Source organism: Zophobas morio, unplaced genomic scaffold (genome assembly GCF_036711695.1).
Source record: "Zophobas morio isolate AGI-343-1 ecotype UQ-CSIRO unplaced genomic scaffold, CSIRO_AGI_Zmor_V1 ptg000058l, whole genome shotgun sequence".
NCBI lineage: Eukaryota > Metazoa > Arthropoda > Insecta > Coleoptera > Tenebrionidae > Zophobas > Zophobas morio.
The window spans coordinates 4,525,750-4,549,199 of record NW_026972163.1 but is presented as its reverse complement, the minus strand read 5'-3'; the positions used below and the strand labels follow the sequence as shown (position 1 = coordinate 4,549,199).

Below are 23,450 nucleotides of genomic sequence, written 5' to 3'. Positions count from 1 at the left end.
AACTACAAGGATCTGAAATAATATACACAATGTTAATACTTTATGAAACTAAATTATGGTGCAACTTACCAACTTGAACATTTTTATTAGCTTTTGATTATTGCTAATGAAACAATGATGCTGACAGAATTTACAGCATCTTTTATACTCATAAATTGTGTTGGACGTAAAGGCTTTGAAAACACCTTTTTTTCGCGGCGATTTTACAATTCCAAAAAAAATATATTAAAATTTGGATCGAAGCTGACAAACGCATCAAAAGGTCACCTACCTTGTTTTGTTCAGCCTCCTGGGTTGAGGGTTTGTAGACCGCATGCACAAAGGACCCACGTGTCTAAGTTTCGCGAGAATATTCGCGATTTACGTCACACAAGATGGCAATTGCGTTCACTTAACGCCCACCTTAGCGATGTTACCTCTCTGAGGGTTTCTCGATAACTCTGTTCGATAACAGCGCCAACCCCAAGTACCGGGCCCTTTTGCTCGGTACTATGGCGCCTCTAGTGGAAAGTGACCAAAATACACTTGTCAGCAATCCGCGGGATAACAAACAAAATCAAAACAAAATATTAAACAAACTTCGAACCGGAACATTCCGCCCACCAAAAGAAAATTAAACATTTTTTTTTTTTTAACGTAGGTTCCAGCACAATATAAGATTAATTGACAATCTAAAAACTAATGACTAAAACTAAATACAATATAAATGCAAACTATTGACGAGGAAGCGGGCACAGCTTCACTCGAGGACGTGTGATCATGCCGCAAGTGGTACGTACTTGTGCAACTCGCACTTTACCATCTTTTCCCGGGTGCAGCGCGACAATTCGGCCAAGTTGCCATTGCAACGGGGCCACCGAATCACCCTTGAGTACGACCAGCGCACCTACCGACGGCAGATTATTCGACGTGTTCCACTTATGCCAAACATCCTGGTGCAACCGTTGCACGAGCTGCCATCTACTTAGCCGATTTAACCGCATTGTCTCCAACGGTTCATCGGGATTATCCGCGGAGGCGGGACACAGGGGTCGCGAATTCAATACGGCTTCAATTTGCGCCAACACGGTACTAAATTCTTCGAAGGTTAGGGGTTGCTCGCCTACAACGCGCTTAAGATGGGATTTGAACGATTTGACCCCCAGCTCCCATAATCCTCCCATATGGTGGGCCGACGGGGGGTTAAAATGCCATTTGAAGGTACAGTTACCGGCCGCTGCTTGCAATAACAAATACTGTAATGTCCGGAATCCGACATGTAAATGTTTCCGATGAGCGGCCTCTATGATTAGTTCGGTTAGACTGTGCGAGCGCGGCAATAACAAGGGGTGCTTAGTTTCATAGAGGAGTTCCGTTTGGTGCAATCTTCCGGTAACGCGAATCAAACCGTCGTCTAGGAAGGGGGTCAATTCGTGGAATGGTTTTGAACACGTGCCATTCTTTTGCAATGAACGAACTTCATTGGCAAACACCTTACTTTGTACCATTCGCACAGGTATTAACAACGCATGATGCAATTCCCTTCTGTGTAATTCAAGTTCCGTACCGGTAGGAACTTCTAGGTCTACTTGTAGAGGCCACTCAGTGCCTGCCAACCACGTGGGATCCGCCCACCATAGCGGCTGTGTGACAAGCTCCTGTAAGAGTAACCCCCTCGAGGCGCAGTCGGCTGGGTTATCAGGGCCGCTTCCATGATTCCATGCCGAAGGTTCGAATATGCCTTGTATGGGCGCGATTTGATTTGCAACAAAAGTGGTCCAATGACCGGGCCGCGACTTAATTCCCGTTAGCGTTACTCTTAAGTCGGGCCATGCACACACCCTGTGTGTGTTCAACACACCCTTGAGGGTTTCCCGGGCAAATGACAATAGGTCGGCCGCAAAGAGGCGCGACTCAGGGACGAGAAAACGGCGCACTGCTGACTCGGAGGACCGACCTAATAAGGACTGCGTCTTGTCGGCGAAAGGTAATTGAATGTTGTATCTACCCTGGATGTCACGTGAGATCGCCGACGTGACTTTTTCCTCACACCAAGCGTCTTGCGGGGCCGCCATACTGCGTTGTGAGCCTTGCTCAGGCTGCCAAAAGCCTTTTAATGCCGCGTCTACAGAGTTGTCTATGGACGTACAAAAGGACCTAACCGCGGTTTGTTGTTTGTTACGCTTAACACCCCCAGTCAGTACCCACCCGAAAACAGTATTTAACGCGGACGGTTTCTCGAGCCCACCTTTCCTGAAGCCGGATGTCACGATTTGTCCGTAAACATCAGCACCCAACAAGACATCCACTTGTTGTGGCTTACCGAATTCCGGGTCAGCCAATTTCAAATTACGTATGTGACGAAATTGTCGCAAACGATCTTGTGACACTGCCCTTCTGGGGACGTCACCGCAAATTTGAGGCACAACAACCATTTCAGCTTTTAACGAAAAGCTACGTACTAAATGCGACCTTACTTCGCATTTCACAACACCCGACGTACTGCTTGTCGACATTTGATTCAAGCCTTGAATAGGTACCACCGCGTTAGTTTGAGGAAGCCCTAAAACCTTTGCACACCGCTCTGTGACAAAGGTGGCCTCGCTCGCAGTATCCAAAAGCGCCCTAAATGCGCGATATTTACCTCGCGAATCCACCACAATTATTCGCGCGGTCGCCAACAAAGTGAAACTATGGGTCGCGATCGCGTTAGTCATTACTTTGACCCCGTCGTCGACCGATGGTTCCTCAAAGATCCCTGACGCCTCTTCCGGCTCGGCGCTAGGTTTGGGGACAAAATGTAACAACGTGTGATGTCTATAATCACAAACCCGGCAGTTTAATTTAGACGGACATTTGCTAACCGAATGCACCCTCGACAAACAATTGTAACATAAATTTTTCTTACGCGCGAAAGTATGTCTATCCCGTGGTTCCATTTCTAAGAAAGCATCGCATTTCGTTAATGGGTGCTCATCCGAACAATTAAGACATTGTTCCTTGCTGATTGGTGATCGTGTGACAAACGATGACGTCACGGGACGCTTAGCAGGTACGAAAGATGCAGCTGTGGGTTTATGAAGGGCGGATGCGGAATTATGACCCATTGTCATAACGGAAGTTTCCAGCGCGGTACAATGTTTAAGCAAAAATTCTTGGAGGTCATTGTAAGCAGGCACGGAATTTCCTACAATACTCAATTCAAATTTCTGTTTCCACGTGGTGTCCAGTTTTTGCAACATTAAATTTAATAACGTGAAGTCCCACAAATCGACTTCATCGTACTGCTTCAACGCGGCCAAATTTTCAGAAAACACGTTTAACAAATTTCGCAACAAACTCGGCGAATCTCCACTCACTTTGGGTGCACTATAGATCGCTTGCCAATAATTTGTCAATAATACGCGCTTATTGTTGTAACGCGCCACCAGCGCATCGAATGCGATAGCATAATTTGCCGCCGAAATCGGCAAATTCTTGATGACGGTAGACGCCTCGCGAGACAATGACGTCGACAGATATTGAAATTTTTCAATTGCGCTAAGATTTGGGTTATTGTGGATAAGCGACCGAAACAAATCATAAAATGTGGGCCAGTTTTTGATCTGACCGTCAAACGTCGGAATTTGAATTTTGGGCAATTTGACGTTGTTTGATGTTAAATTGCCCCTGGGTGCGGATGACTGCGCGGCCTCGCGATTTAATTCCGCTGCAACCGATTTAATTGAATACTGCATATCGTCAAATCTTGATTGCACCTCGTATTGTTCGTCTAGCTCCTCAGGGGTGGTGCATAATTCGACAATTTGCAACTGTCGCTGCTCAAACTGGGCAACAATATGGTTTAAGTCCGCAGCTCGAATAAAAAACTCTCCTCGTACAGTTTCGTGGACTCTGGCTTGTTGCGATAGATTCACTAAAGCCTCCACGCGTTTGATCAAACTAGCGCGTCCATTACTTAGCGCGGCGACGGTAGCCATTATGTAAGCTCGAATTTAAGTATTTCGATAACTTGAAAATCAAATGAAAATGCGTGCTAATCACGCTTAGCAAAACTACAACAAATTTGTGCTGGAATCTACAAATCTCTCGTAATTACCCTAAATCCGGCTCGAAGGACCATTTGTTGGACGTAAAGGCTTTGAAAACACCTTTTTTTTCGCGGCGATTTTACAATTCCAAAAAAAATATATTAAAATTTGGATCGAAGCTGACAAACGCATCAAAAGGTCACCTACCTTGTTTTGTTCAGCCTCCTGGGTTGAGGGTTTGTAGACCGCATGCACAAAGGACCCACGTGTCTAAGTTTCGCGAGAATATTCGCGATTTACGTCACACAAGATGGCAATTGCGTTCACTTAACGCCCACCTTAGCGATGTTACCTCTCTGAGGGTTTCTCGATAACTCTCTTCGATAACAGCGCCAACCCCAAGTACCGGGCCCTTTTGCTCGGTACTATGGCGCCTCTAGTGGAAAGTGACCAAAATACACTTGTCAGCAATCCGCGGGAAAACAAACAAAATCAAAACAAAATATTAAACAAACTTCGAACCGGAACAAATTGTTTATAAAAAAATGTTATCTGAGGTGTAACCTAATTGTAATGCAAATTAATCGATCTATTGTTACAATTAATTATGCATGCGGTTAATAAAAAGTTGACGGTGTATCTGTAATTCTAATTCGCCAACATGTAAAAGAAAAATTTTTGTATTGCGTAATACTCCTATTAAATATTTTCAAATTTGAAACCTAAAGAAGGTTGCTTATTTCACTGTGATTATGTTAAGAAGAATTGATTTTTGTCTTTGTTCTTGTTTATTATAGAGTCGGCGTAATTCGAATATACTTATTTCATTTTATTTTTACATTTATTTAAGTATATGTGGAAATGCAGGTTACCGATTCCTTTCGGTTTGTTTTCCATCTGCATGTCAGCTATTTCATTACAGGGAGATCTTTCGAAACTTAATAATGTGACACTAGAATAAAGTAGCACGTTGCAACATTGTGAAGAATTGCTAACTATATTTCACGTACATAAATGTATGTTATATGTTTATTAAAGTTTTTTATGTAAAATAAAATGTTTAAAAACTACAACAGTCTGCGAAAGGCACTACTTTGCAGGAAGAAGAATGCGCTGGTACGATTTCCGAAGAAGATCCTAATAATAAACAAGAATTTATATTTATTCTACGGCAAATATTTTATTCATTGCCGAGAAACAGTTTATGTAGGAGTACATATTACAAAATTACAATTTACATATTTTTTAAGGGCTCACCAATTATTTAATGTACAGGAGATGTTGATAATTACAATCGTTTTTTACATGAAGGATATTTTAAAGTTCGAAAGTCACTCTGTCGTATTTGAAACTTTCTGTTTCTTTAGTAAAAGCCTGATAGTTTTTAAATTAGAGAATCAGAATAATACACGAAAAGTTAAATTATTATCAGTTATAAAAAAAAAATGAGAAATAAATACAGCCTGATTCAAAAATGGCTCACTCTCACTCAACGCTATATTATTAAGCTCAAAAGTATAATCTCCAGAAAAATCATTAATCCTTACGTCAATGTAACGTTCATTTACAAAAACAAAGTATCGATTTAAGGACATATATTGAAAAACGTGAAATAGAGTTAATGTGCTATTTCTTAACCATCTGTATATTATGGTTTAAAAATATGTATGTAAATAATAAATTAATATAATCTGTTTGAAAATTTATCAGGGCAAATTTAATGTTACTTATTTTTCAAGTTTCTAGTAGCATTCCTTTAACAAGTATTAAGTGCACAATTTCAAAAATAAAATACATGTATGTGTGTGTGATTATTATATACTTTCATTAATGAAATTTGCAAGGTAAAGTATAATTTGAAGAAGTGACTGACGTCACATGGAAAATACACGTCTAATCTGCAAGATCTTGCCTGTTTAGTATTTATTCCTATGTATGTATGTTGCACCAATTTAAATAAGTTTAAGCATACTTAAAATTCAACCCACTTACAAGACAACTTGACCACACCATAATGTGGCGAAACTGTTTAGTATAAATACAATTTACGAACTGTGTAAATCAACAGTTGTTTGGTACCGTCCAGTAACAAAGAAACAAATCAAAATGTTCAAACTTGTAAGTACTAATTTTAAACCCTGCGTAATCTTAATCATAAACAATGTGATATTTATTAAAGTTTATCGTTCAAATAATATTTCAATTAGGTCGTCTGCCTTGCTTTGATTGGCGCTGTATTGAGCGCTCCAGAGCCAAAGCCCAGTGCCAAAGCTGAACCCGGAATCGTAGCCGCAGCTTACACCGCTCCGGTTGTCGCCGCACCTGCAGTAACTTATTCCGCTTCATACGCAGCGCCTTTAGCCTACTCCGCATACTCCGCTGGATACGTCGCCCCATCAATTTATGCTGCTGGATATAGTCCTTACTCTGCACCTCTCGTCGTGGTTTAGTTCACTTTATATGATTCGCAATAAAAATAAATTAATAAATTAAGAAAAACCTTTCTTTCATTCATTTATAAATACAAAGCCTGAAATATGCCCAGCACATTCTAAGTATACTTTGTCCTCACAAATACATAATAAATGAAAGTCTTGGAAACTGCGAGACGCAGAAAGACATGAAGTTTAATGCAGAATAGGTTGTCTTTCAAAGGTGAGGAAAATTCTATCTAAATAACTTTGGACCAGCAGAAATATACTGGACATTTCAGATGAAATTTACTTTAAAATATTTTGAGAGACATTTTTAACTAAGTTAAAAAAATTGGTTAAGGATTTCTCATCTTATTACAGTAACCATAATCTCTAAAAAAGTTAAAGTTTCAAAATAGTCTGTTGCTTACTTTATAGATTATTATTATATTATACGAGAAACACGAATTTCCCTATTTTTCGAAGTAGGAAACGGTGTGTTTATGCGGTGTCCTATAGTTAGAACTGTTAAAATGGTTCCATATCTCAAAACCAAATTTTCAGCTATCAAATAATGTCATAAGTTGTTTTCTGGTTGGAAAGCACTTCACACAAGTGTTATCTAAGTTTATACTGTGTGGATATTTCATATTGAAACTGGTCCATATCAATAGAATTTTTAAAATGTTGTCTCAATAATTCATTTGAATGACTGAATGACTTTATAGTAATATTAACATGTGTAGTAAGACTGTCTTTATCATCAACCATTGTTAGATAAATGAACATTACAAAGATCTTGTCAACAGCCTTTTGTGTGCTGGTATGTTTAAAATGAAGACTGCAACGGAAATACGGTTCTTACTTTCTGTCTACGGTAGACCACCAGATTGAATAAAAATGAAGAAGTGATAGCATTAATTTGTTGTACCAATTTGGTGCAAAACAGGCATTATCGAAAAATTCAGCTGTGCAATCTGGTTTACTACACTGGAAAGTCTAAATTTAGACTGCTCTTTCTCGTCTAACAAAAATTACCATTTTTCCTCATAGGAACTTACAGATACAAGTTTATAATACGACTTCAAAAACTCACTACATAATACTGTTCTACAAATAATCACTTTGATAATTACTATCATAATGATAACATTTTTTTCAGTATAGTAAACTCTGCGTTATAAAATGTTTGTGTATAATACGTGAAGTGGTCGGTCACTATAGTCATTGTTAGAACTAATTTCAAGAGCTTTTCGGTTTTGGATAACTGTGGGTGATGCCAGATTTGCTGTGCTTGCAACACATAAAAATATTCTTTCAGTTCTTCAGGATTTTCGCAAGTTGACTTGATGAAGTACAGCAAAATATGACCATGATGTTCGAAGAATCTAAAAATAAAAAGACACAACTGCAATGTTTTACAAATTTAAAACTGCACTAAAATTAAAAATTTAAATTGTTCTGATCATTTATGATTTCGAAAAAAATAATTAAAAAACAATTTTTTTTTAGGTATCCAAAGATACAAATAGTTATGTACATGTGATTTACTAATTCTTACATCAAAAACCAACCTCAAAATCGGTTATTGAGACATTTTGTTATAGCTTATACATATAAAAAATATTGTACAGTTATTGTTAAATTATTGCAGTTTTAGAGCAGCGAAATTTACAAAATTATAAGTACTTAAACAAAAGTAAAATGCCACATATGGGTGTGGGGACAAAAAATCAGCGCAAATTTTAAATCGCCGTAGATCAATTTAGCTTTGAGAAAAGTGACTGGTTACGTTATCTTATTTTTTGACATTAATTTATCAAAAATTGTTATGGCTACCTACTCTTGGAAGTTTCAATATTTTATCTGTTAACGAAACAACTTAAATGAAAATGATGGCCGAAATGTGTTTGCCGGATTTTATACAGACCATATGCATTTAACAAGGGCCTTCACAGTTAAACACTTTTTCCAAATAGGGATATCAGTTTCGGATAAAAACTCAACGGATTCATAAACTACACGTGTTCTTGATTTGGTTAATAAAATAATTTGCCTCATGCGTGAAATCAATGTCAAAGACAACAGTGGATTGTTAACGGCTTCTCTGCTATAAAGAGGTTTGAGGATTCGATTTTATTCTAAAATACCATAAACTAAGAACAGGAAATGGAGACGGCGTAAAATTTATTATTGTTTCTGACTGTTTGATAACTTGGTTAATTTTTTGAATGCAAAAAATATTTCTTAGCATTTTGAAATTGGAACAGATTTTGTTAATATAAAAATTGGTTGAGGGTGATTTTGAGAGGAATGAAACACAATGAAACATCCAGCTTTTTCAAAAAATCATAAAATTTGATTATGCAATTTTTTTTCCCTGTAAGTTAACGTAAAGATATGTTGTAATGTGAAAGTAAATGTAAAGAAGCGTGCTACACGTATGTTTCAAATGATTTTTTTACAAAGTCTTTTGTGATGACGTCATCAACATTTTATACAACATACTTAAGATAAAGTTACAACGTCTGCAAGTTCCCAAAGCATTCTGTTTTGGAATTCTTGATTTAATCAATAAAATAAATTGACTCATTCATTAATTTCTTTGAGTCACCCTGTCTAGGAAAATTTAAAAAACATGAATGCAATGATATATCACAAGTATAGACTCCTTATATTGTACGTTGTACATTTTAGACATGATTTATTTGGCAAAATTTTGAGACGACATCTTCATTTTTTGTTTATGCCCTCCAAAAAATTCATAGTCAGTTTTCTTCCAATAATGTTCTATTTTTTCTTGGATTAGAAAAGTAGAAAAGTCAAACAAATATAAAATAAGTCAATAATACAATACATAATTCAGTCCAAGGTCGGTCAAATTGCGAATAAGACACTTACTGCACAAATTTTTTAAAGAGTTTCCGGCCATTGCTCCTAAATGAAGACGAAGAGCATTTATTTTTTATATTTTTGAAGTTATGTTATTCCCTTCTGGTTGTGCTTTATTTTGGTTTATTTAATGAAAGACGTTTTTTTTTCTCCACTTGTATTTAAATTTACGTTACCAGTTTCGGGCTTTAGAAACCCTTCATCAGACTGTCTATAACATTTTACAATTAAATAAAATTTTATGAAAACTTTACTTGTCATATCTATCCTATGGTTGTTCATGACTATAATTACACAAGACAGATTGATGCAGATTATAGATTAAAATTAAAATTACTGACTGGCAGGTTCCATTTTTACTTCCCGAGCATAAGCAAAGGAAGTATTGTAATCGAGTCCGTCGGCCGACTTTCTACTTTTACGTTTTCTCGATCTTTCATGACCCCTAGAAGACGAAGAAATAGGTCTCCCATTTCCGTCTGTCTGTCCGTCTGTCCGTCTGTCCGTCTGTCCGTCTGTCCGTCTGTCCGTCTGTCCGTCCGTCTGTCCGTCCGTCTGCCGTCCCGGATTTTTATTAGACAGATAATCTCCGAAAGTACTCGACCGATTGTTGTGAAATTTTGTACTTATATTAAGAATATCATGTAAATGGTAAAACGCTAACCAAAATTTGTCTAATCATCCCCACCAGTAATGCGATGACGTCACTTCAAAATTGTACATAGTAAATGGGTTTTCAATTGTATAAAATAACATAGTCCTACACATGTAGTTTACAACTCTGAATCGACTTTTCACCCGAAACGTCCAGATTTTTGGAAAAAAAATCAAAATTATAAAACAACATTTTGAAATTTAATTTTTAATCTGCTTTGAAATGTTGCAGATGTTTTAAGGCTATAAAGAGCATAATAAATTTTTAGTTAAAAAATATTTGCTTATCCCCTCCAAAAACTTGATGACGTCAGCTCAAAAGTTTGTGGAATAAATCATATCTAAAATGTACAAAATATAATGAGTCTGTACTTGTGATCTATCACTCCATTCATATTTTTTGGATTTGCATATACAGGGTGACTCAAAAAAATTAATGAATGCGTAAATTTATTTTACTGATTTACTCAGAAACTACAAAACCGAATGCTTTGAAATCTTGCAGATGTTTTAAGGTTATAAAGAGCATAATAAATGTTTAGTCAAAATATATTTGCTTATCCCCTCCAAAAAATTGATGACGTCAGCTCGAAAGTTTGCGGAATAAATCATATCTAAAATGTACAAAATATGATGAGTCTGTACTTGTCATTTATCATTCCATTCATATTTTTTGGATTTGCATATACAGAGTGACTCAAAAAAATTAATGAATGCGTAAATATATTTTATTGATTTAATCAGGAACTACAAAACGGAATGCTCTGACATCTTGCAGATGTTTTAAGGTTATAAAGAGCATAATAAATGTTTAGTCAAAATATATTTGCTTATCCCCTCCAAAAACTTGATGACGTCAGCTCGAAAATTTGCGGAATAAATCATATCTAAAATGTACAAAATATGATCAGTCTGTACTTGTGATCTATCACTCCATTCATATTTTTTGGATTTGCATATACAGGATGATTCAAGAAAATAAATGAAAGCGTAAATTTATTTTACTGATTTACTCAGGAACTACAAAACCGAATGCTTCGAAATCTTGAAGATATTTTAAAATTATCATAAGCATGGTAAATTTTTGATCAAAATGTATTTGGTCGTCCCCCCTAAAAAATTTATGACGTCACCACAAAATTTTGCTGAATAAATCCTATCTAAAATGTACAAAATATGGTGAGTCTCTTCTTGTGATTTATCATTCCATTCAATTTTTTTTGATTTGCATATACAGGGTGACTCAAAAAAATTAATGAATGCGTAAATTTATTTTATTGATTTAATCAGGAACTACAAAACCGAATGCTTTGAAATCTTGCAGATGTTTTAAGGTTATAAAGAGCATAATAAATTTTTAGTCAAAATATATTTGGTTATCTTCTACAAAAAACTGATGACGTCAGCTCAAAAGTTTGCCGAATAAATCGTATCTAAAATGTACAAAATATGATGAGTCTGTACTTGTGATTTATCATTCCATTCATATTTTTGGATTTGCATATGCAGGGTGACTCAAAAAAATTAATGAAGGCGTGAATTTATTTTATCGATTTAATCAGGAATTACAAAACCGAATGCTTTGAAATCTTGGGAATATTTTAAAGTTATTATAAGCATGGTAAACTTTTGTTCAAAATGTATTTGTTCATCCCTCCTAAAAAAATTGACGACGTCACCCTTAAATTTTGCTGAATAAATCCTATCTAAAATGCAAAAAATATGATGAGTTTGTACTTGTGATATATCATTCCATTCATATTTTTTAGATTTTCTTAAGAGGTGGTTCAAAAACATTAATGAAGTCAATTTATTTTATTGATTAAATTAAAGGCAACACTTATTATTAGTATTACACCCCAACCAACCCAATTTGGTAGACACAAAATTTGTTAAAGGAAAAACTCGGTTGAAACATAAGGGTAGCACGCTTATTTACATCGACTTTAACATTACAGACCTGCATTTGTTTTATGCGCTCACTTGGTTCCGCGAATGTGGAATAGACATGTTTATAATCAACCAATTGTGAATTTCACCGTCAAGAATTAAAATAAAACCCAATGTTTTATATAATAAGCGGAAGTCGAAGCAATAAAACCGATGGTCGTTTTGTTTACAGTTTCTCTGTTTGACTCTCACGTATGCTGTTACGCTTGTCATCTTAAATTAAGAATGTTTATACATAAACGATTTTCAGTTCCTTTCATATTACCAGACAGCGGATTTTTGTCGGGCTACGTCACGTTTAATCGGTGCTAATTCCATAAATATAATTAACGATTTATTAATCAAACGGCTAAGTAAATGAGAACGGGAATTAACAGCAGAGTGCAACGAAACAACGTTATTCTAATCTCAAATAAACGAAGTGCAGTCCGCAACGGCAATGAATTCGCATCCCGTGCGAGCCGTACCGAGTTTGGCCTTGCCTAACCCGACAGAAATCCGCTCTCTAGATATTACACACCGGCGCCGTATACGTGAGTAAATTGTTTCGTTATTTTATTGATTATAAAAAATCAATATTCAAAACGACCCAATTCATTTTCCCGAAAATTTGGGAATACAATAATTTTATTCTTAGTATTACACTACATCTATCTCAACTGATATACGTGTCCTTGCAAAAATGTTGATGACGTCATCACAATTTTTTTTTAAATTCCCACTACAAAAATGTAATGAGAAAAAAAAACACAATAGGCATGCAGTCGTCAAGTTTCCGATAGCGAGGGAAGTACTGTCTAAACTCTTTAGACCAATTTTTTTGTATTAAATTAATCCTTTTTTTATCTGCAGATAGGAACTTTTTTCTTTAGTATATTCATAGTGGCAGGCCTGCGCGTTTGACTTTTGTTGACAAAATCGAAAAGTTACGTTAGAGAAAAGTCTAGAGAAGGTATTTTGTGGATTGTGAGTTTTGCTATTACTACAACAACATAATGTCATCTGAATCAGATTCCGAAATTGTTTGTACACCACCAAATATTGTCGACAAATGATATTGACTTAATGAGGCAGCAAAATCTAAAAAGCGATATGAAATAATCTATACCAATTTTATGGACTAGAAATTGAAGAACAAAGTGAAATCGTTTTCTGAGAATGTTGTTCTCGCTTAGTTTGGCGAAATTTCGAAACAGTTTAAAGCATCGTCCTCATGGGCTATTTATTCAATGTTGCGTAGTATGTTAATTATTATAATAAAATGGAATACCTTTTTTGGTAAAATGTGCTTTTTTTGGTGGTCGTAGAGAAAGTATAGTACATAACTCGAAAGCAAACGCCTATTTCGCACTCGTTAAATTACTGCACTCGCCCCTATGTTTACTATTCTCGTTATGTAATATACTATTACTCTCTTTAAACATTGTTGTAATACTTACCGTCATGAACGTGTCCAATGATAAATAAAACAAATTTAAAGCTGACATTTTGATGGGGTTCTGGCACCTCAGATTAAAAAACAAAATAATACTTTTAGTGTCTTCATCTGCTTCGACCCACTGTGATTCGAAAGCCGCATAACAAATATTGCTGCTCTAGAATTAAAAGTGCTATTAGTTGAAACATTTTTAAAATTGATTCTTAATTTTACTTTAACTTCAACTTGATTTCCAAACCAACAATACATGAAAATTTCCACTGTGACAGATAACAAATAGAATATAAACGAATAGAATTCGCTTGAAAATGGAGCCACCTAAAAATAAATGAAAGGCTTGTTTAAAGTAATGTAAGTGTGAAAGAAAATGAAAATTTTGTGTATGTCATTTGTTAATCTGACCTAGTTATTGTATATTTTCCGTGAAAGTTATTAATTTTTGTATTATTCAGTGTTCATGTAAAATATTTCTCCCGGTTCTCCAAGATATTAAATCAGAATGTGCTAATTTAAATTCAATTTCATTAACAAAGTACTATTCACTATTTATTTTCATGTTGCACTTATTACATAGCAGTTTCTTCAGCTTGTGGTTAGCTGAGAGAAATTTTTTTAATGAACACCAGTATTAAATAAACTATAATAAAACATTATATACGTTAACTACAGTGTTTATACTAACCACAGTCAATTGAAACATTGTAAATGCAATTGAAACGGCGCTTGTAAAAAACTGTATTAAAACAATCCAGTTGAAAAATTTTTGGGAATTGTCAGCAAACCTAAAAATATAAAATAGATCACAGAACTTAAAATTTAATCTTTGTTACGTTACTTTAGGATTTCCTTATGATGGGCTATACATTTTCTCCACTGAGAATTCACAGTACCCATATGATGATTTATATTTTTCAAGTTATCACATAATATGTCGCACTGAGCTCCAATATACATATTTAAAGCGGCAATAAGAGTATCAACGCTAATATTAATGATGCAAATAAAATAGGAACACATCAGCTGATAAATGTACGTAATTTCATAAAGTGGTGAACTTTCTGTGGTGTAAGGATACCACACCAATAAGGGCAACCTATGTTGACTGACAGAGCCGTCCATTATCGGATATATAGCCCAAAGGAGAAGTGTACAACAGGCATTACCCCAGTAAACTTTAAAAAGTAATTTCCAAGCCTCAAGATTTGGGTTAATCAGTCTTCTTTGTTCGAGATTTTTAGGTTGAAACATGTTACTATTCAAAGTAACCATGAGATGTTTGAGTGTACCCATGTTTTGAACTAAGTAGTACGATTTCAATATAGCTAGCAGCTGAGTTAAAGCAATGAAAATGCTTGCAGTTAGTGCTTCTAAATCTTTATAAATAAAGAATAGGTTTATAGTTTGCAGTAGATTGTGGCAAATTGTAAACAGTGTTGTCGAGGTTATAGCATAACAGGTGTAAAGATCACATTTGTATACTTCGTCTCCTTTAGGCCATAATCCCACTATTTTTAGAAGAAAAATATTTATTTTAATTGTTCCTTTCCAATCGAATTTTTCCATATCTTTTATTGCAAACGTATATAAAGTTGCGAAACGTACTGAAAAATTATTTAATTAAAATGTGATACATACGAGTACTACTAAAAATAACGAAGAAACAATTCACTAGTAAGTAACTATGTACCTACTGTCTGGAAAACTTTGACTTCGAAAAATAATACAGTCGCAGTATCTAGAAAATATACATTTTATACGGATGATATCTATAGCAGAAGTGGATAGTTGGTGGACAATTTAAGAATTTTATGTGTTGAAGTGTTTAAGTCGTCCAATAAGATTTAATTTATCCTACCTGCGCAGTGAATGTATCAGTAAAGTAAAAAGTAGAGGGAATTAATCGATGACTGAAAATTTTATTGCGTTTGTACATTTTTAATTTAATTTTTAATAAATTGAAACACTGTAATAACCGAGAAGAAAATACATAAAAGTGCATTTCATTCAGTAAACATCAGAAATTACAATAAATTGATTTGAATATACCTACATCATTATATTCATATTCACGGTTATATTAACAATCTATTACTGTAAACTGAATTTGTGGTCAATGGTCATAAACTAATGATTATATGACGTACGTTGTCTGGAAACTGTCACAATATTTATTTTAATTTTTCCTATTGAATCTGCAGTTGCAAATTGCAATTTATATTTACGAGTTTACGTACCTATCAAAAAAGTTATTATCTGATATTTTTGTTCACTTTTCAACAGACACACAAATAGTAAATAATTAATTAGCCTTATATTTAAGTATAGTTGCAAGAGAACCACGCCGCTTTTTAATTTTGAGGATTTGTAGATATATAATTAGGGGTTTTGTTTAAGCTTCGGATTATCAATTTTAGTGTAGTTAACAAAATGTACTTTAAAGACAGTAATTAAAGTTACTAAGAAACCTTAATTATATAGCAGACGACTAAGCACGAAAATCGAAATTTTCTTGGTGGAATATTTAAACAGAATATTAGTTTTCCTTTACCCTTTAATTAAGAACATTCTTTTTAATTACTAGTAAATTACATACGGTTTCGTTTTTGACAAACGTTTGCAGTAATTTAACTGAAAAGTGTTCATAAGGTATGCACGGGTTGATAAATAAAACTGCAACACAAATTAACAAAAAGAATTGTTTTGAAATTTTTACATGTATCATCAATAAGTGTTCACTGTGTGGTGTTACCTACTTACTTCATTAATGTATTATATGGTTTTCACAAGTACCAGAGGCCATATTATTTTTATAACAATAAATTAACCGTGATAAAAATTAAAGACCAGGTAAGTGCATGTTTTTATTAATAACTACATTATAATTATTAGATTTATAAATTTCAAAGGGTAGTTGTGTGGTGCTGTAAGTACCATAATAATGAGTGCCACAAAATTTGTGTTTTTATTCTTTTCGAAAAATTAGTGACATCTTAAAAATTTTAATAAGTAAAATTCAAGTCAAAAAGAAATATTTGAATCACAATTTTAGTTTACGTCGGAAACTAGGTAATTCATTGAAATTTTTAATGCCGAATTACTGGCAAATTCAATACCGACTGACTATATGCTGTACAAAAATATGTATTGACAAACAGCTCCTGGGGTGATGGGGTTTGTAATATTTTTTAGATCTTTAAATGAAAAAATCACACGGTTTGATACCCGTCGATTTCTTGATGAGGTAAAAAAGTCAGTATTCCTTTTATTTATAAATTATGCTCATATTTTTGTGATAATAAAAATGGAGTTGCAAACACCAGTCTAAAAGATATCTACCGTCAAAGTTGTGTTAGAAACTTTTTGATCATTTGAACACCGAAAACACACAAAATATTTGTCGGCTCGTTTCGCCAAGCAAGTTGGCATCGTATAGACAAAGCTTTGTCAACATGGTTGGCGAAACGCGTCGACAAATATTTTGTGTGTTTTCGGTGTCATAGGGATAAACGTTGTATTCAAGTTGTATTAGTCAAAGTTCCTAACTAACGAACTATAAAGTTCGTAATTCAGATTTAGATGAATTGATTTCTTTTTTTTCTTTTGTTTAGTTTGTATTAACCTATTCCATTTTTTGTCTTCATTGTTTAGAACTTATGGCGCAAAAGTAGAAACACACAAACTGGACATGCTTCAGCTGTCTGCACTAATCGCGGTACTATTAAAGTACCAAGATTTTCATTTATATTTGCACCACTTAGATCGTACGAGTTTATTTAGAAAAGAAGATAACTGTCTAAAGAATGCACGTTATGTCGTGCTGTAATATTTAAATTTGCAAGTGTAATAATAATAATTAGAGAGCGGATTTTATGAAATTTGCATATCCTTTATTTTTTGCATATAAGTCTTGATATTTAGTATGTGAACGAATCATGCTAATTAAAAACGAATACAGCTATAAAAAAAATGCATATTTGCATATATTTGCCTTCTGCTGCATATTTCACGTAACGGGTGCATATTTTGCATATTTATCAATTTTTGTGCTAATTTAAAAAAAAATTGTCATTTTTTTGGCATTTAACTAGAAAGACGAAATTTCATGAATCATTGCAAATATTCTCCTGAGCTTCAAATAACTAGGAAATGTTTGGGTTATATGGTAGTTTGGAGAAATCACTGGGTGTTAAACCATCCTTCCAGGTAAATTCAGGCCCTAATTACTTTTGGAAATACGGTTCATTCCCAAACTTTTGTTCGTTACTTAAGTGTATTAATGGTGTGTTTTATGGTGGTCGAAGGCACGTTATCCTATTATTTTTCATCGTGAGTTTGCATTGAAAGCATTTAAAGTAATACAGGTGTATCAATATGTCAAAGATAACTTAAATTAATTTATGTATTAAACCTTTTCCTGAACTTATTCTTCAAGAACGAGCTGTGTTTTGTCGCGCCTGCTCTATTTTTACATCTGTGGACGTAGTATGCAGTTTTTCTATTTACAAATACATACTTTAAAATCACGGGAAAACTTTTTGTTAGAATATTCGAAAAATATTCAAAAATAAATTGTTACCAAAACAGTAATTAAATAGTCGATTACTGCTATTTTTTAATTTGTTCTGTTTATATTTATTTTTGAGTATAAGAATATTACCTTTAAAAATGTGATTTATGTGTTAGTGAGATGTAATCAAACACCTTGCAATGTGATTTATGTATTTTTTGTAATACAACGTAAGCTCGGGAAACCTATTTTTGTAATTTGTAAATAAATTTAGTTTGGTTATTACGTTCTTTTTTAATTTTTGGAGCATATGCAACTGCATATCTCTGCATATATTAAGAAAGTTACTGCATATTTGCATAAATTTAGTGCATATCATATGATCATATTTGCCAAAATTTTGCTGCATATTTTCCGCTCTCTAATAATAATAATACTGAGTGATTATTAATGTTTGTGATTTTTTTATCAGGTTAGCAACATAATTAGAATTATTTTAGAATTTTATGATAGCATACCTGAGTCAGTTGCAAATTTTGGGTACAAATTCAGTAACGGCCATTCATTTTTTCATTGGTATTTTTAGCTGTACTGATATCAAAATTAACAACTGTGATATGTTGCCATTCAGACCAATACTTCACAAGTATCAACCTAAAAATTTGCTTCAATTAACTGTAGAGTTCACTTCTGCTAGTTTAAATGGTTTATCATGTCTTGATAAACAGTATTTTTCTGACCATATTTTAGTCATTGGCGAAAAAATTTCAACACTGCCAAAATTAAATATATATTTTTATATAACAATTAATTAAATATTTACTTACATTTCAAAGTAGTTTCATATTAACAGTTTTATTTGAAACATAATAAATATTTTATTTAAACATGTGTTTTTCATACATACACTAAAGGTGCCGCATAAGCACTGTAATAAACAGGTTCATAATAATCATCAGCATAAACAAAAGGAGTTTCTAGATCTGCAGTGTATGCTATGGGAGCAGCTACAGGAGCTGCTGGGACGGAGTAGCTCGCTGCATAAAACGTTGGTTTTGGATTTGGATTTGCAACAGGCTTAGCAACCGGTGCAGCAAACGCCACAGTCAAAATCACGGAAGCAGCAAAGCACTAAAATAAATTACGAATGTGTCATTACCAGTGAATCAACAATAGAAAATATTTTACAATTATTAATAATAATAATTAATAACGAATAACTTACCAATTTCAACATGTTTGCAGCAATTTTTGGTACTGTTACAGGCAGGCTTTGTTGTTAAGAACTAACAACATTTAGCATAAGGTCTCTTTTATATTACAGTCAAGCTGAATTTCAGTCAGTATTTTTGCTGATGTAAATGACGTAGGTATACTCTGACACTGAATAAAATAATTAATATTCTACTCTGGTGAGTAATAAACCTTCTAATCAACTAAACGAACCTTTTAAGAATTCAACACTGACCCACAGCTAGTCATTAGAAATCATAACAAGTACTTACTATTATTATTTTTTCTGAAACACAAAGTACAATTAAAAGAATTTTGTACGTTTTAAGTGCATGTTTTAGGTGAATATGTTTTTTTTTTCATCAAACTAAACAGTAGGTGAAAATTATGATTTTTTTCTTTGATGGTGACTGTGATACAATTTTTTCTGTCCATTATAAGAAGGCAACCAAAATAATCCATTAAAAAACTCCATGTGACATACCACCTTCTTTTCTAATAAATCCAATTTTTGGAATTTTTAGTGACTAAGCAAGAAAACTTTGACTGAATACTACAAATGGTGAAGTCGGGAAAGTAGTGCTTATGGGAATCTCAAAAAGGGAGAACAGAAAGGGGTAAAGTTTTAAAAACAATTTCTTATCCAGAACATTTTGGTAGTAGACGCAAATAGAGAAAGAAAACGATTGTTAATTGTCAAAGAAGCAGGGTTGTAATTGTTAAAATTTGTGGTAATTAATTAGAATGGTGTGCAATAAAAGTTGTTAAACTGTTTGAATTTCTGCCATCACTAACAAAAACCTCCGTCACAAATCATGTCAGTAGTAACATAGGGTTTACAAAAAACGAGGAAAAGGAAAAAGAATTCTGATTCCACTGCAAAATAAAAGTTCAATGAAAAACTAAGTAAAGCATCTAAATCGAGGGTATTCTTGAAAAAAATTCATACCGAAAGTACATGAAAATAAAACGCATGTTGACTCAGTATAGCACTAAAGTTGAATATAGAAGGTAATCAACCGTGTTTCAAGAAAGTTCTAAAGAAAAAGAGAAAACAAAAAAATACACTGTACTATAAAAGTGCAGTTCAATGTACTAGTGAATAATATGTCGCAAAATACGAGGAGACTGACTGTCGAGAAACGAGAAGAAAATAATAAGTTTTCTCAAAATTTCGGAATATTCAAAAACTGAACTTCATTTTGAAGGGTTCCATTTAAGCATGCAAAAATAGAATAAAGACATTTGGACTTTGATTTATATTTGAAATTATAGAAGATAATCTACTGCAGACGGGTGGACAAACTTTTAAAATATTGTATTCCACAAGAAGTTTACTTTAAGCAAGAAATGTTGGTAGAGTTTCGGCAGATTTTGTCAGAAATTGGAAACGGCCGACATGAGAACACTTATCATTACAAACACAATTTTTAAACATCCTGTATTTTGAAATTAAATATATTACAAATAGTTGCAATTTTATTTAAAAATTAGATAATGTTTAGCAAGAAAGTGTAAGAATAATTGAATATGGTATCGATTCCCTCTAATATCGGAAAGAGTCGAGAGAGAGTATGCAGGGCTCACATACGTTAGTATCTGAATACTTACACTTATGTTTTGTTCTTCATGTACTTAGTCGAATTTGTGACGTAGGTGCCCCTTTTTAAATAAAATCTTACGCAGAATGTTTTATACTATTTAATGTGCGTATACAGACATTTGTATTTTTTTATAAGTTATTTAAATATTTAAATATTCTTCTTTGTTTTAAAGAATATTTTTTTAATCACTGCTAAAACTTAAAAAGTTTTGCTACGTACTACGTATTTACAGTATTGATTAGAAAAGTAATTGGAACGATTTCAACAATTACGTTACCTAGTGAAAGTCGATTTGAATACCGACAATCAAGAGGAATTATATTTTACATCTCTAATACTTGGGGTTGTTGTTCGCAGCTATATCTGCTCCGGTATTGTGTGTGTAATTTTGGAATATATATATTTGTCTAAACAATTATAATTTGTATTCATTGTGTGTAACAAGGGTCAAATTTGGCATAATAAGAAAACATTCTGAAATTCTGAACATATTTAGGCCTAGTACAAATCAGTTTTATGTCATATGAACCTTAACAAATTGAACTGCAAATCTTACTCTCATTTTAAAAATACCAGGAGCTATCCAATTACCTTAACTAATTTAATTAATGTTTCTAGATTAAATTGTCGCTCCTGATCCATAGATTACAAATACATTTAAAAATACACATTTAAAAATTGGTTATTTAGATAGTACTTCCCTCGCCCTTGAAGGATAGGCGAACAAATGCAGCTTCTCAGAAATATTTTTGCGAATTTTATATTTTGTGATAATCCCTATACGTTGAAAATAAAACTGTGTGGACAGTTAAAGTGCAGGTAAACAAACATGTTATCCGTGTGTTTCCAGTAACGACGTCATCAACATTTTAGACACGTATTATATTAATTTGAATATGTGCAGTGTAATCTTAATATCAACAGCACTGTATGTTCAAATCTTAGGGAAAATGGGATGAGCCGTTCCTGATTTGATCAATAAAAATATATTGCCTGATTCACTATTTTTTTTGAGTCACAAGTAATTCTAAAAAATCTTAATGCATTGATAAAGCACAAGCATAGGGTCATAATATCCTGCTTATTTTAGGTAGGATTAATTATTAATTAATCCTCTGCATCTCAGATTTGTTTACTCATCAATTTAAAAACGGTTCATCTTGTGGAAGACTATACAGTTTTAAATTTAAAACTTATAGTGATGTGCTATGCTGTTAAAATGTCAAAACTATGACTAGATAAAAAAATAATGGCATAATGACTCTGCTTTTGAAAGTTTATATCATTCTAAATCTGATACCAGAGTTTAAGAAAATCATCAATACAAAAAAGTATAAATCAATAATTTTGGTTAGTTCTTGACACAATCGGTAAATTACACGACCTTGTTACCTATCTTAATACGAATTTTTTTCAATTATAGTTAAAATAAAGCAGATAACAAGTTTTACTTCGGTCAAGAAGTCCAAGAGGTTCATATTACCTGTTTAAAAAAATTTACCTACTTGTGATAGTTTTGATATTTCAGGGGCACAAAGCGTCGTTGTAAAGATTATCAGCTTCATTTGATTACTGGGCTTTCAATTTCAAAGCTGTACCTCTAGCGGTTCTAAAATTATAAGTGGAGATTGATTTAAAAATTGCGTTATATAACTTACTACATTAACCCATTTTGCTTTTATTTTTAACCTGCATAATCCTTCTTGGAAACTCTAATATGACGAGTTAACTTCTTTAAACGTTGAATATTGTCTTTATACAATTTGTTCCAAACCAAAAAGCCAATATTTTTTCTCTAATTCAAATAACTTTTGATGTATCGCGTTTACTGTACTTATTGTAGTTTTTTTTTGTCAAATCCTGAACATATTTTATTCATGCTTTATAATTTTGAGAATGAGAGGAACGGTTTCATGATTTCCGTCAACGTTACTAAACGAAAACACCACATACATACTACAAAAAAAATCATTTTTTTAAGCTAATAAAAAAATGAAAAAGTGAATCCTTCTTTTTTTAAATTTAATAAAAATTTAAAATAACAAGGGCATTTTTTAAGTCTGTTTAAATTTATAGGTGCCTAGGTCGAATTACGGAACACCTGTCTTACTGCAAAAACATGATCTGACTTCTAATAAGCACGACATAAAAATGGAAAGTGAATTTGCATTCACCCCACTTATCACCATAGTATATTTTTTTACTGTATAAAAAGGGAACCACACAACATACACCATCAGTTAAACAAACAACAACTTCCAAAATGTTCAAACTCGTAAGTATCCACTAAATACTAAATTGCATCCCAAAAATATCAATGCATATAAACTTTTTTATTTGTTATATTTGTTCATATACACATAACACATAAAGAAATATTGTATGATTTATGTTATGCATTCATGTTCAACCTTTCCAACTGTTTATAAGTAACTAGCTGTAGAATATTTATATGCATATGCATATTGCTTTATTTATTGTATTTGTGTACCTATACATGTATATTGTTTTTTTTTCAGTTCGTTTTCATCACCCTCCTCAGTGTCGCTTTCGCAGCCCCCGAGGCTAAGGCAGATCCGAAGGCAAAACCTGGCGTACTAGCCGCTGCCTACACCGCCCCAGTTGTTGCTGCTCCAGCTGTAGCTTACACCTCTGCCTACACCGCACCTCTTGCTTATTCTGCTGGATATGTGTCTCCCTATGCCGCAGCCTATCCCGCTTATTCAGCATATTCGGCATATTCGGCAT

General features: G+C 33.5%; 2 protein-coding genes and 1 long non-coding RNA gene across 3 annotated transcripts; all 3 read right to left on the bottom strand.

The window, feature by feature from the left end:
• Positions 1-713: 713 nt before the first annotated feature.
• Positions 714-3,959, bottom strand: LOC135143229 (uncharacterized). Its single transcript, XM_064075108.1, has one exon. The coding sequence runs from the start codon at positions 3,957-3,959 to the stop codon at positions 714-716; it is 3,246 nt and encodes a 1,081-aa protein (XP_063931178.1).
• A 3,790-nt stretch (positions 3,960-7,749) lies between these two features.
• LOC135143228 (odorant receptor Or1-like) lies at positions 7,750-14,921 on the bottom strand. The gene is given in 5 exon segments (XM_064075106.1): positions 7,750-7,812; positions 13,360-13,515; positions 13,572-13,676; positions 14,041-14,163; positions 14,166-14,921. Coding segments are annotated over 5 exon segments (1,203 nt in total).
• A 3,721-nt stretch (positions 14,922-18,642) lies between these two features.
• LOC135143371 (uncharacterized) lies at positions 18,643-19,201 on the bottom strand. Its single transcript, XR_010282772.1, has 2 exons — positions 19,091-19,201; positions 18,643-18,996 (listed from the first exon to the last, which is right to left on the bottom strand). It is a non-coding gene; the product is annotated as an uncharacterized LOC135143371 (long non-coding RNA).
• Between the last annotated feature and the right edge of the window lie 4,249 nt (positions 19,202-23,450).